Source organism: Setaria viridis, chromosome 2 (genome assembly GCF_005286985.2).
Source record: "Setaria viridis chromosome 2, Setaria_viridis_v4.0, whole genome shotgun sequence".
Classification (NCBI taxonomy): Eukaryota; Viridiplantae; Streptophyta; class Magnoliopsida; order Poales; family Poaceae; genus Setaria; species Setaria viridis.
The window spans coordinates 13059610-13073932 of record NC_048264.2 but is presented as its reverse complement, the minus strand read 5'-3'; the positions used below and the strand labels follow the sequence as shown (position 1 = coordinate 13073932).

Below are 14323 nucleotides of genomic sequence, written 5' to 3'. Positions count from 1 at the left end.
CTATTTGGTCAGGAGCTAGGTCCCAATCCGCACCATCTTGGTCGGGTCGTTGGGCTCGACCTCCACCACCTTGGTCTCCTCGGTCGGACGGATGGTGCTCGTGGAGGTCGGCTTGTTGTAGTCGAGGATCGCTGGTGCCGCTGCATTCCCGAGCTTCAGGAGCTTGACGGAGTTGGCGATGCCAGTGGCGAGCTCATAGTGCTCGCGGTCGCACGTGTAGGCATGCGAGAAGGTGCTGCCCACGGTGATGACGCCATTTGGTCCCAGCATCTTCAGCTTGAGGTAGGTGTAGCTGGGGATCGCCATGAACTTGGCATAGCATGGCCGCCCTAGGATGGCGTGGTAAGACCCCGAAAAGTCCACCTCGGAGGTCGGGACCTCCGTGCGGAAGTTGGCGTGGTTGCCAAACATGACTGGCAGGTCAATCTACTCGAGCGGGTATGCCTGCTTCCCCGGGATCACACCATGGAAGGGAGAGCTCACGGGGCGAAGCTCCGATCGGGGAATGCACATGGCGTTGAGGGTCTTGACATACAAGATGTTCAGGCCGTTTCCCCCATCCATCAGCACCTTGGTGAGGCACTTCTTGCCGACAATGGGGTTGATGACGAGCGGGTAGCGACCCGGTCGAGCGATGTAGGGAGGATGGTCCCTCTGATCAAATGTGATCGGGGAGTCCAACCAGCGAAGGAAAGTGGGGATGGCCAACTCGGCGGTACATACCTCTTGATAGCGCACCTTGCGCTGGCGCTTGGTGTGGTGGGCGTTGGGCCCCCCAAACATCATGAGGCATCCCTTGGGGTCGAGGAAGCCGTCTTCATCCTTGCCTGCTGTGCCTCCCCTCCTGGACGCGTCCTCTTTGCCTTTCCCCTCCTTGGGCTTGGCGGCTTGTTGTAGGAAGTGCTTGAGGAGCTCGCAGTCCTTGTAGAGGTGCTTGACGGGGTAGGCGTGGTTGGTGCATAGGCTCTCCATGAGCTTGTCGAAGTGGTCGGGCTGGCCCTGTTGGGGCTGCTTGCCTGGGTGCTCGGTCGCGGCAACCAGGGTCGAGTTAGGGCGACGCCGGTCCTTCTTCTTCTTCTTGCCCTGCGGTGCGGAGGAGCCCTTGTCCTGGACCTCACGCTTGGCCTTGCCTTTGTCCCTACCGCCGCTGAAGACTGTCCCGACCGCCTCCTTGCCAGAGGCGTGGTTTGTGGCGATGTCGAGTAGGTCACGGGTTATATAGGAATTTAGGTAGCCGAGCTTGTGGACACGGGTCTTGCAGGTTGTTCTCGAGAGGAACGCGCTGATGACATCTACGTCAACGACATCAAGAAGGGAGTTGCACTGCCTTGAGAACTTGCGGATGTAATCCCGCAGGGACTCGTTGGGCTCCTGCTTGCAGCTCTTGAGGTCCCAAGAATTCCCGGGACGGACATACGTCCCCTGGAGGTTCCTGACGAAGACCTTCTTGAGGCCCGCCCAGTCGTGAATGCTATTGGGCGGTAGAAATTTAAGCCATGCCCGAACAAACTCCCCTGGGCAGATGGGGAAGTACTGGATGATGAAGTAGTCATCATCTGCTCCACCGGCTCAGCAGGTAAGCCGGAAGTCTTTGAGCCGTACACCGGGGTTCATCTCCCCAGTCTACTTGACGATGTTGGTGGGTGGTCGGAAGCGTTGTGGGAATGGCGCTTTCTGGATGCGGTGACCGAAGGCCCGTGGTCTCGGGCTGTCCGGGCTGGGGCTCCGGTCACCGTACCGGTTGCTCGGTCACCTGCCACGCCTAGGCTGCGTCTCTTCATACTCCTCGTCGGGCAGGCTGGGGTTGCGCCGCCCGCGCTCGCCGCCATTCAATCGACGTCAGCATCGGGTCGAGCCTGGCATCGAGTGTTGATGACACTGCGAGCGTCATGGGTTGGCCCGAGCTACTCACACACATGCGGACACCGTGGAGCAGGTGCCGGGTCGGGCTGCGGCGCGACCGCGATGCCCTGCCCCGCTCAAGGTGGCTGCTGTGGTGGGCGGACGGAGCAATTTGACAGGTGCGGCCCCAATGCCCCAATCGGGCAAGAGGCCGCGTGCCGCTGTCGCAACGCGGAGCTCTCCACCTACTTAACGGCAGCGGTCTCCACTAGTTCCCGAAGGTTTTGATGAATCGCCTGCTCCTGGGGGTCAACGGGCTCGGAGAGGCTGCGCAGAAGCATTGCCGCGGCAATGATGTTCTGGCTAGCCCAAACGAACTGAGGGGGATGGTATCCTCCAGCCAAGATGTTGCTTTGGACCTGGCGAGCATGTCCTCGAGCGCTGCCCGTCAGGTTGCGCGCGCGGGGCGCGCCGACGTAGGTGGCTGCCGGCTCAGCCGCCGCTGTCGCAACTCATCACCATGCACCTGCACACGTGCCAAAGCCTCCACATGAGGGTCCGGGGGGGTGTGAGTCCGCTGGGACTCCACCACCTCCGGTGGCTGCTCCGAGGTGTCCGCCATGGCGCATTCCCATGACAGAGGATGGCTAGGTGCCATTAAGTCGTCGATGTTGGAGCCGTCGCTTTTGACATCTTCACCGTAGAGGTCATGGAAGGAGGCGGGGGCATAGCCTGCCATCCCCACGAACTCGCATGTGAGAGAGGGCGACATCATGGCCCTTCGGAGCCCCCGTGTGTACGTGTCTGCGGAGGACATGAGGCCGTAGGGGAGCCGGCCGTGTGATGAGCGTGGCGGAGACAACGGGGTCCCTCTGGAAAGCTGGCGGAAGGTGTTGAACATCGAGTACAGGACAATGTCCATGCCACTCACCGTGGGGTTCGAGCCAAACATGGACTCGAAGTGGAGCGCGAGCGCCTCGACGTCAAGGTCGTTGAGTGGCCTGAGGCCCATGAAGGGTGCTCCATCTTCCGGGGATGGCGGGGCGAGTGCCTCCTCGTGGAGGCAGAGTACGCCGAGCTGGTCGGCGATGAAGTCCAGGCTCCCGAAGCGGAAGGTCTGGAATGGCGGGAAGATGGGGGGAGCCCACAGCCCATCGAGCGGGGGCGCGGGGAACTCCAGCGAGCCAAAGTGAATCGTATCGCTCGAGCTCGCCATGCCGTGAAATGGTGGGAAGGTGAGCCATCCGATGACTGAAAACGCGTACGCATGGCGGATCCCCATGGATGGTGCCAAACTGTCACTGCGGAATCTGGTCGACAGGTAAATATACGTAGTTTGCTGCACGTTAGATCGAATATGGCCTAGCACACAATGACTCAGGATTTATACTGGTTCGGGCATCAGGCCCTATGTCCAGTCGGGGCTCAGTCAGTCAATTGTATTCATGAGCCTAGGTGCTCTAAGTTTGCAGTGCGGGTACAAATGAGCGAGGAGTGGAGAAGGGGGTGTTTGAGGCCCGGCCATGCTCTGATCCGAGTGGAGGAGAGTGACGGGGGCTCGAACGTGCGCTAAGTGTTGGAGAGAGTGTTCGAGTGCGTATGAGCATCGGAGTATCGAGAGAGAGCTAGAGAGTCTCTGAGTGAGAGAGAGAGCCCTTTATAGTTCAAGGGGACGACATTACAAGTCAGAGAGAGAGAAAAGCTGCACAAGGGCTGCCTAATCCTTTCAGTGCCCATGTCGTCGGGTACGGGGTAGCCATCGCCCTCCATCCCTGTTCATCTCGTCCGGTCGCTCTGTCGTGACGGATAGGTAGCATAGTGTCCGCCTGACATGGCAGGGCGGCACTGTGCGTTGCATGCGTAGGGCGTGGTGAGGTATAGTTCTCTGTATGTCGGTTGACCTGAGCGTCTTCCCTTATCTACTCTACCTGCACCCTAGGCCCACACCGAGCGGGTGTCCCTGGTCGGTCGTCCCGGTCGATCCCGACCGTGTTGGTCGGGAGGGAGCGATATGTGTCAATCTAATCAGAGGCACATCCCCGGTCGGGGGAATTTTGTCAGAGTTGGATTGTGGCCCTGGCCCCGACCAGGCCTCTTGGTCGGGGGCGCCGGTCAGTGGCCGAATCATGGTCACGGCCTGGCATCGCGTATCTGGGCTGGCCCAGGCACGCATTGTTGAGACACCGCTTGGGCCAAGCGTTGTGAAAAGGTGGGTCCATTGGGGACCTTGGGTCTATGGACCCGTCAATCTTTCTTCTCTTCTGCGAAAGGGAGGAAGGCCTTGCTACCCCCTGGGGGTTGTGCTTTCTGAACGACGGCTGATGTGCACTAGAGGGGGGACGTCTTGCGGCTAAAATCTTTGTTTCCTCGACGGTGGCCTCTGCTTCCTGTGATGCGCTCTTCTTCCTCTTCTCCGACGAGGCGATGGGCGACAAGCAGGCAGGGAGACCTGCAGCTGGCCTTAAGGACCTCGGAATTGAATTCGTTGTTTCTTAGGGTCCTGTCTGCAAAGTTCTCACCTGGAAGAGGAGTGCGTCCGAATCTATTTGTAATTTTTTCCTTTTCCAAAGTGTTTTCTGTAAATCCAGAGGGGTCTGTACTGTGCTTCATCTTAATCTAATGGCTTACATGCTCCTTTTGCAAAGAAAAAAAGAATACAGGTTACTATAAAAATGCATTTGGTGCATACATCCACTATTTTCAGGGCATTATAGTATGAAGCTTTTTCTCTCTCTTTCCCAAACCAACGTGGATCCCGTGAAACTAGAATTTTTGGCTTCACCAGCTCTAGCTCCTCGTACGCTATAGTGCAGAGCTGAAGTTATTGAGAGTCCTCCCAAAGGGACCTAGTAACCAACTGAATGTTAAATCAGTAGAAAAGAATAATCCTTTCCTCTCCCATCTAGAACGAAATAACCGGTGCATTCATTATCCCCGCATTAGTCTAACAATAGTTTAGGGTCATAACAACGGTTTAGTATGGCCAAGAGTCCCCTCACCCAAGCCCTAGGGCTCTGTTTATAGGGAGGAGTAGATGGCTATTCATGCATATTCCATTGGTGGTGTTGGATATTACTGGGACTTTACAGCTATACCCTTGGATATCCAAATTGAGCGCCTAGACCTTAGTTAGGCCTCTTTTATACACAAATGGAGTCCCTAGACCCTAGCCTGCAAGGAACATCCCCAACATTTATACCATTTAATCAACTTGCTGATCACTGCTTAGCCACGTCTTGTGTTGAGTTAATCGCTATAACTGATCAGTGTGAATCGATTTCACTAATTTTTTAAAAAGAATTATGGGGTACCAATTTAGAGGATTTACTAATTTCTTTTTGGACCTTATGTCTCCGACTCGGCATATTACATCGCTAATCTTAGCGATTAGTTAGATGATTACGTGGTATAAACCAGCATAGATGGTATTAAACTATTGTTAAGGTGAGGTGTAGGGATGATTAATGCACTGCTATAATTAGTTAAGTCATTGATTTGCACCAATTAAAATACGAGGGATGAATGTCATACTTTCAAAATATTTAAGAGATGAAAAATACATTTTTTTCTTTTACCTAAGATAAATGGTCAAACATCATAAAAAATGAACAATGACGTATATTTCGATACTGAGATAGTAATATATTAAAAGGACTTGGATTCAATTACGGGACATGTGCTTCTATCACTACGCAAGGCTCATTCATTTTTGCAATCGCTTTTCATGAACAGTAGGCAGGAAATGAATTTAATTCCCAGTGTTGCTGCTTGCAGGCCGGTGTCCGCAGTTTCGGCCCAGGAGCTCGCAAACGCGTCCTCGATCCGTCCGACTCGGCCATGACCACCAAGTTCGGACTGTGTATACTCGATCGGATTCCCGCCACCGCCATAACAAAGTGTCGAAGTCGATCCGAAGTCGAACTCGTCACACGAGACTATAAAGATGAACCAACCATCCGGCAACAACACAGAGAAGAAGTCACCTCTCCCTTCCAATCATCCCTTACACAGTTACACGCAAGAACTGCGGCCATGGGTTCTGCTTTCTCGTCGAACGGGAAGGGCTCGTCCCTGCGCAAGATCGGGTCGGCGGCGGCGCTCATCTGCGTCGTGCTGCTTTTCGTCGTCGCCGGCGGGGTTGCGACGCTTCATCGCACGGACAACAACACGTCGGCACGCGGCGTCCTTGTAAAGGATCTGGCAACGACGCGGATCCCGCGCAAGATACTTCGCGCCGTGGCCGTCGAGCCGACGACGAAAGAGCCCGGCAGGAACAGCCGCGCAAACAAACGCCGGTCGTCGTCAGGCAGCGAGCCGCTGCCGAGGGGCATCGCGCACGACACCAGCAACCTGGAGATGGAGCCCTCGCTGGCCGGGGACCCCGAGACCCGGAAGAAGGAGCAGGAAGCAGTAGCCACGGCGCCGCCGAAGCCCAAGAGCCTCCTGGCGATCCCCGTGGGGATCAAGAACAAGGCGGTCGTCGACAAGCTCGTCTCCAAGTTCCCCGCCGCCGACTTCACCGTCATGCTCTTCCACTACGACGGCGCGGTGGAGCAGTGGAGCGACGTCGAGTGGTCGGGCCGCGCCGTGCACGTGGCGGCGAAGGGGCAGACCAAGTGGTGGTTCGCGAAGCGGTTCCTGCACCCGGACGTGGTGGCGGAGTACGACTACGTCTTCGTCTGGGACGAGGACATCGAGGTCGACGCCTTCGACCCCGTCAGGTACCTCGACGTCGTGCGGAGGGAAGGGCTCGAGGTGTCGCAGCCGGCGCTCGACCGCCGCTCGGAGATACACCACGCCATCACGGCGCGCGCGCTGGCGCCGACGGCGGACGGCGTGCACCGGCGCGTGCGGAACACGCGCTGCGGCGACGGCGACGGCAGCACGGGGCGGCCGCCGTGCGCGGGGTGGGTGGAGGTGATGGTGCCGGTGTTCTCGCGGGCGGCGTGGCGGTGCGCGTGGCGGATGGTTCAGAACGATCTCATCCACGGGTGGGGGCTCGACTACAGGCTCGGATACTGCGCGCAGGGCGACCGCGCCGTCAACGTCGGAGTGGTGGACAGCCAGTACGTGCTCCACCGTGGCGTCCCCATGCTCAGCGACGGTGGCAAGGCCACGGCATCGGCAGGGCGGGCCGCGGTGAGGTTGCGGTCGTTCAGGGAGATGCAGATTTTCAACAAGAGGTGGGAGAAGGCTGCCGCCGAGGACAAGTCATGGAGTGATCCTTACGCCGCGTAGCCAGCGACGGCGAGGTCCAGATGACCAGCACACGCGCGTCACCAGCAATTGTCAACAACTCAGCATGTAGTCATATGGATGATAGATAGATTAATTGATAGATAAAACCTAGATGTACACTTGTCACCTTTATCTACAGATAATAGATGCAACCTAAGATTAAATATGTTGTAATTACGCCGATTTGGCGTTGTATGTTTACTTAACATGGATTTGTAAATGTTATTGCCGCTCCACTTGCCAGAATATGTGCGTCCTAACAAGAATTTAGCGCCATCATGCAAACTTCTGAGACAATTGTACAATCATGTCCAAGTATGAATAAATTTATGCCAAAGGATGTTATATTTGGTGTAACTTCACCTTCTGAATTTTCACGATACATGTTGGATCAGGCTGACAAAGTAGGGAAATTGAACAGAGATGCTGCACTGGGTATTCCATCTTTTGTCTCTATTTCTGTATAAAACAAAAGGAACACGTTTCAAAATAGTTGCAGTAAGGCAGTAACTGAAACATGTTTGGCTATTTACAACGACTCAGGGACAAACAACCACTAAAATCGGAGGTCTGCTTCATCGCACGCAATCGGATGCCAAAGATCAGATTGAGATGATTATCCAGTTTTCTCTCGCCAAGAGGTGATGAAGTCTCAGTAGGTTACAGACACGAGAAGGCCCACTGCTTAATCACTGATGTTGCAGACTGACAAAAACTTCTGAAATGCATTGTGGCATTGAGTTACGTTCCCTGTGAATGTATAAGATAGCTGCTTATAATAAATGGAGAAACAGTATAATTTGGCATGAATTGTATATGGTAGAAGATTAACTACCTCCCAATAGAGTTGATTGCAATCTGTGCACTTCCAGAACTCAAAGATTTCGGTTGAACAAGCACGAGGGAATAACCTGGAAACCTTTTGAGGCTTCAACAGCTTCCTCAAGGGTGAGTGGTTTCTGAATAAAACTACCATTACACTTTGTACACCTTGACATAAGTTGGTCCTCGGGGATCTTTAACTAGAAGGTATTAATTACCTAAAGCAAGCAATACAAACAAAATCAGTTAGCCCCCAAACCTCCTCAGTTTCCCTGGCTACTCAATTAGAAAGTAGAGAAATTGGATTAGGCTGGCAAAGTAGAGAAATTGAACAGAGATACTGTTACTGGGTATTCCATCTTTTGTAAACTATGGAAAATTAACTCATACGTTTTTTTTAGACTGAATTAACTCATACGTGCTATCGCCTAGTGTGTATTCCCTTTTGGCAAATTCACGCCTATTAGCTTTGCCCGGCCCGGTCCAATGTAGTGGCTGATGGTAAATACTAGAGCCCAGCCCAACAGATCCGAACGTGAATGCAACCGCCACTGCAGGCCAACAACATCATCAACAGAGATGAAGAAAGCAGTTGCTCGATCGGGTCGTTCTGCGACATAAGATCGATGGGCTCCGTCGTCAGCACGGCGGCAGACGGCCTCGGCACGTTCGTCGGGAACGCCCTGTCGGCGCCGTTCAAGGCTCTCTTCGGCGCGTCCTGCGAGTAAGTTCGTCATCCTCACATGCATCGCGGGATCAAATACACAGCGAGAGGGCATTCGACTTTGTTCCTGAGCGGATGATTCAGCACCGTTGATCGATAGTTTTTCCCTTTCTTCCTCATCTTGTCAAATCAAGGGGCGTTTGCTCGGGGACATGGGACCTGCCCTGCTTCGTCGAGCACCTCTGCGTCTCAAGCTTGGCCAGGCTCTTCGTGGTTGCCATCCTCACCTACATCGGTGAGTCGCGCACAATCCCTATCCACCCTATTATTGATGTGTGATGTGTCTTCTCATATCCTCTGCTTATTACCTTTGTTCGCACAGTGCTGCTCTTCGGGTATCTCCTGTGCAAGCTAGGCATCGTCAAGTGCGTGGCCAAGAACGCCTTCAAGATGGTGTGGAAGCCCTGCTCGGCTTGCTGCCGCGCGCTCGGCGGCGCGTGCTGCCTCCTCTGCCACAAGGTGCGCGACACCAAGCGCGTGTACCGCGGCCGACGCCGCCGCCGGCGGGACGTCGAGTTGGGGGAGCTCAGCACCAGCAGCTGCGACGACACGGACTCATACTCCTCCTCCTCCTCCTCCTCCTCCGAAGACGACGACGGTGACCGCCGCGGGGGCGGCACGGCGGCCGGCAGGTCGAGGGGGAAGCCGTCGTCGTCGTCGGTGCGGGAGAAGAGGAAGGAGAGGATTCGGCAGTCCTTGCGCCTGAAGAGGGTCAACTCTAAGGTGGAGCACGCTGCAAGGGTAAACCAGGGGAGTGGACGGCACCACCGCCACTCGACGGTGCCGAGGGGAACGGAGGTGTCGTCGATGTCGTCCATGCGAGTGCATGGCTCGGTGGCGCGTGGCCATTCGCATGCGCACCGCCGCCACATGAAAGATGAGCCGCGGCAATTAGCAGAATAGCAGGCGCGACCATACGACGTGACATCCATCAATGACTTACGGATATTCCACAGGTTGATCTCGAGCGAGAACTCTCCGGCTGCTCTAGTAGTAGATACTTCTGTTAATTACATGCTTATGATTTGGTAAGCGCGAACATGACCAGTGTGCCTTTTCATTACATGCATGCATTAGTTAAGGAGTCTGTCATATTCTAATCTAAGAGTCACTGAGACTCAGCGTGAAATGTGTTGTGTGCTAGCTACCAATATTTATATACCTATGCTATCCATTTTTAAAATATATTCAAGTATCCTATTTGCAGTGGCGGAACTAGCGAGAAAATTAAAAGAGGGCTAGACAAACATTTGGTGATTCAAGAATTGGGCAATTGACTCTAATTTTTCATTGTTTACCCAAATATACGCTAGCTAGTCATGACTATAGTATAGTAATTAGTTATGCAACGTCAATACACAAAAGCTAATAGTTTGTAAAAGTGATCAATATATCTTGTTTATTTAAATTTTATTGTAATATTCTTTCACCATATTGAAATCATCAATAATCGAATCTGTCACGACCTTCATTGCAATTTCTCTCTCAATATGAGAGAAATTAAATCGGAAATAATTTAGGTGATATGGATTAAGAAAATAGAGCTCGCTTTATATTGATTTCAGTTGGTGGAACATCAAGAGCAGGACGCGTCGTTGATGTTGCCCTTCATCGCGGCTGCGGCCACCTGTCTGCCAGCCGTCGTTGGCATGATGACACCGTCGCAAGGCTAGAATCTGCTGTCTGCTGCGACGGCGAGATTGAAAATGAAACATCACGAGGACAAGACCTCGGCGTCTTGGCGAGCAGCTGCAGACATATGTATGCGTTGGGTAGTTGCGCTTGACCCCTGCGGCCTGCTGACCATTGACTAGCAAAGGGGTAGTAATTTTTTTATTTTTGTTGGGGGTGGCCATCGCCCCTGCCGGCCACCCCCAGTTCTGCCACTGGTTATTTGTCTCTCACATAGTGATTGTTTATGTATGTGTTGTTTTTCACAATGAAAACTTGAGTTAATTGAGAGTTAGCTCGTGTAGGTTGTAGCTATGAACCAACATTAGTTAGGGATTACACACATGACCTTCTGCAGCGGCGAAGCCAACCATGAGAAACATCCGAAGTTCTGAACTCTGTGTGTGTGTGTGTGTTGGGGGGGGGGGGGGGGGGGGTCCAAAAATCCTCCCCTCGCCTCCCGGAGACAAGAGGTCCAAACGTTTGTAGCAATATAAAGATGGTTGTGCTTTTAGCAAGACGGTTAGAACTTTCATCGTTTCTAACTCTAAAGTACGCTCACTGTTGGCCGTGGCTAGCCACCGCTCTGCCATAAGAATTGAATCACGATGGGATCACCCTCACCCCCTTCATCAAGACTGGCTGAAAGCTAGCTTAGCTCCACAGCCTCCATTAGCTCCAACTCCAATGCGACAACGCCGTGGGAACTCACCAATGATGAGAAAATCCCTCATCGTCGGACTAACCCTAGCTAGGCGCCTAGGCTCACCATTATCTTGGTCCATGCGGAGTCGGTGCACTGTGGAGTACAAGCACAATGAAGTCCACAAATCACACAGTTTGTTAGCATGTTACCGACGGAACTCTGAAGCCTTACAGATTAGAAGGAAATTAGGACAGGAAGTGAACGCCGGCTAAGCCCAAACCCAAAGGCGCAAGTGAAATCATCGTCGATATCCCGTATGCGTTTTGGAAGAGGAGGAAGGGCAAACTGCGGCGGCCGCCGCGCATCAGCATCAGGATTCTGGAGGCTTGAAGCATCACCATGACGCGCACGCGATCAGGGCAGACCGGAGGCGACAGGCGACCCGTCCCTGGCTCCCTGCGCGTGCATGGCTCCGCGAGGCAAAGGCGCGCACGGATAGATGATCTGATGTGGCACGGTGGAATATAAATTTTACTCCTAAATAATTTAATTATTTTGATTAAATTACTATCTCTGTGGGCCCCTATGGCTCAGTGGTAGAGCGTCTGCTTCGTAAGCTGAAGGTCTGCAGTTCGATCCTGCATGGGGGCACTTTTATATATGGCCACGGTTTTTCTTAATGTTTTTAGTCCCGGGAAGAATACTTTGTCACAGATTTCCTTTATGAGCCTCAATTTTCACGTAAGAAATATTTGTGATGGAATCAAAATATATGCATAAACTATATTTTTAAAAATATTCATATTCTGTGTACATATTCCAAAGTATGCATAGGATTAGATATAACCCACAACATAATAGGAATATAAAATGTTGCAACATCATAAGCTTTCTCTCGCTCCAGTTTCGCCCATGCGTGTCTATTTCTACGTCGTTGGCGTTGGGGAGGTAGAGTCTCACTCTATGATGATATGCTGCCAGCGGCAACCTCCTCGACACCACGCATTGCTGGTTGCTGCCATAACATCTCCATGGTTGCCCCCTCTTGCTAGACCATTAAGTCGTTTCATATTAGATCAACAAATTCATTTCAGAAGACATTAGTAATCTTATTAGTAAGCACTCAATATTTTGCAAGCACCATGACGAGCAACATGTGTTTTAGCGCACGTGTATGATTTGTTATGGAATGAATTTAATCTCCCTTTTCAGAAGATAGTCTCATTTCTGAGTCACAGAGAAATTGTTGGCCCTTTGAGCTACTGTTACCCAACTCGCATGAAATGAATTCAGAGCTATACCTTAAAAATCAAGTTTCTGTTACCCAACACACCAGCTTTGGAAGTTTCATCAACCTGTAAAAGTAAATAAGAATTCTGCCCATTAGAAATACAAAATGTGTGGCTATTGGCACTATAAAATCAGAACATAAGCTCCTTTTGGGCCAAGGTTGACCTGATGCATTAGATAGGAGCATGGCAGGAGCAAGGTGAAGAGCTAACCCCAACGATCAGTACACTACAAATTCTCAAGCTGCTGAAAAATGCAAAATACTTGAAAATCTGAGCTGTATCCCTGGAACTTTGCAGAACCAGAACATCTATATAGTTCTAAGCACCATTCTCCCATCAACTTATCACCTTCTATCTCTGCTCGTAGGTCCTGTATGTGCAAATGGAGCATTGCATAAATGGAGTTGCAAGTTGAACTGGATTGCATACGTGCAAGCAAAAAAACAATAAGGACATTCATCATACCTGTTGTGCATCATGAGCAACTCAAACTCAACATGTCAAGATTATGCAGTGTTTTTATGAAAATTTGTGAGAATGCATCGTACACCTTTCCTCAGAGTAGTACTTTTCTTCTGATGGGCTGATGGTGGCTTTCTGTACCCATTCCATGCTTCGGACTGCATTTTGCAATAATGAGAATTCAAAGTTTAGATAGAACAAGGAAAAGGACGGCCTCAAAAGTCACAGCAAGTTATTGAACCAGCAAACGAAAGGTAATTGCTCTTCTCCCTTGGTCTTCGAGTACTGATTTTACTTGTAATGATCATCCTTATTGCGTATTATTCATGCAGTGCTCAAGAAATGGAAAGAAGATCTCCAGGACCAAGTCATCGACTAGAAGAACTCTTACTACCGGGTGATGAACCAGCATGATAAGCTAACTGCTTTATATAAGAACCTGGATCATCACCTGAAGAAGGAAAAGAAGATGCGTGAAGATGGCGAGGTCGACTTGTTAAATGCCATGAAGACCCTCCAGGAGCACGAAACCGAGCTGGAACCTGCAAGACTTGCTTTAAGGAAATTTCTGAATCAGCCCAGCCGATAGCAGACATGGTGGAGCCCCTATTTGAGGGTGTAGAGCCCCGCCCTCTGTCTGAAATACTCAAGGATGTACCAGCGAAGTTCACCGGCTACGTCCAAAAGATAGCGAAGTCTGTCTCCAAGCAGTTGCTGAGCTTCGTGAAGTCCTTCTACCCGCAGGCTGATCTAGCTCCTGTTGCGGAAGGAATAGCGGAGGACTACTCAGATGAGCCTTTTCAGCAGTACCTGCAAGAGATGGACCCTATCGCGGAAGAATTTGTTGGAGTTTGGCGCCGTCAGGACTGGTGGCTTTGATAGTAAGTCCTTTAACTGTTGTAGGGCTTGATCTGCCTCCTCGGTCCACTAGAATTTATCTTGTCACTTGAGTAGTTTGAAGAAGGGTAGACCCCGTTTTCCAAGCCTTGAGATGAATCTGTTGAGGGCTGTCATGCATCTAGTTAGCTTTTGGACGTCCTTGATGCACGATGGGGTAAACATGTCAGTGATGGCGGAGATCTTCTCAGGGTTAGCTTCAATTCCTCAGTGACTAATAACTCGAGTAGTTTCCCGGAGGGTACGCCGAAAACGCATTTTGTTGGGTTAAGTTTCCACCGAAACTCTCGCAAACTTGCGAAAGTTTCTTTTAAATCCGCAATCAAGTCATCAGGATTTCTAGTCTTTACGACCACGTCATCCACGTACGCCTCTACGTTGTGGTGTAGCTGCTTCTTGAAGCACTCGTGGATTGCATGTTGATACACCTGCATTCTTCAACCCAAAAGATATTGTTTTGTAGCAGAAAGCTCCATATGGGGTGATGAATGTAGTTTTAATTTGATCTTATTTCTTGAGAGTTATCTGGTGATATCCCGAGTAGCAATCAAGGAAGCAGAGGGCGCATCTAGCTGTGGAGTCGATGACTTGATCAATCCTAGGGAGCCCGAAGGGATCCTTTGGATAATATTTGTTGAGGTCCGTGTAATCGACACACATCCTCCATTCATTGTTGTTTTTCTTTCATACCAGGACGGGATTGGCAAGCCACTCTGGATGATAGACTTC

At 51.5% G+C, this 14323-nt stretch overlaps 2 protein-coding genes and 1 non-coding gene across 3 annotated transcripts; all 3 read left to right on the top strand.

Moving 5' to 3' along the window:
• Nucleotides 1–5874: 5874 nt before the first annotated feature.
• Nucleotides 5875–7144, top strand: LOC117844116 (uncharacterized). Its single transcript, XM_034724887.2, has one exon. The coding sequence runs from the start codon at nucleotides 5875–5877 to the stop codon at nucleotides 7078–7080; it is 1206 nt and encodes a 401-aa protein (XP_034580778.1). The 3' UTR covers nucleotides 7081–7144.
• Nucleotides 7145–8402: 1258 nt separating this feature from the next.
• LOC117844115 (uncharacterized) lies at nucleotides 8403–13076 on the top strand. Its single transcript, XM_072291801.1, has 4 exons — nucleotides 8403–8626; nucleotides 8761–8861; nucleotides 8949–9161; nucleotides 13030–13076. The coding sequence occupies exons 1-4, from the start codon at nucleotides 8442–8444 to the stop codon at nucleotides 13074–13076; spliced, it is 546 nt and encodes a 181-aa protein (XP_072147902.1). The 5' UTR covers nucleotides 8403–8441.
• TRNAT-CGU (transfer RNA threonine (anticodon CGU)) lies at nucleotides 11523–11594 on the top strand. Its single transcript has one exon. It is a non-coding gene; the product is annotated as a tRNA-Thr (tRNA).
• Nucleotides 13077–14323: the final 1247 nt, after the last annotated feature.

Coding starts and splice junctions, on each gene's coding strand:
- LOC117844116 (XM_034724887.2), top strand. CDS start 5,875: ATGGGTTCTGCTTTCTCGTCGAACGGGAAGGGCTCGTCCCTGCGCAAG.
- LOC117844115 (XM_072291801.1), top strand. CDS start 8,442: ATGCAACCGCCACTGCAGGCCAACAACATCATCAACAGAGATGAAGAA. Junction 8,627..8,760: donor CTCTTCGGCGCGTCCTGCGA/GTAAGTTCGTCA, acceptor TGTCAAATCAAG/GGGCGTTTGCTCGGGGACAT. Junction 9,162..13,029: donor GTTGGGGGAGCTCAGCACCA/GCAGCTGCGACG, acceptor TTATTCATGCAG/TGCTCAAGAAATGGAAAGAA.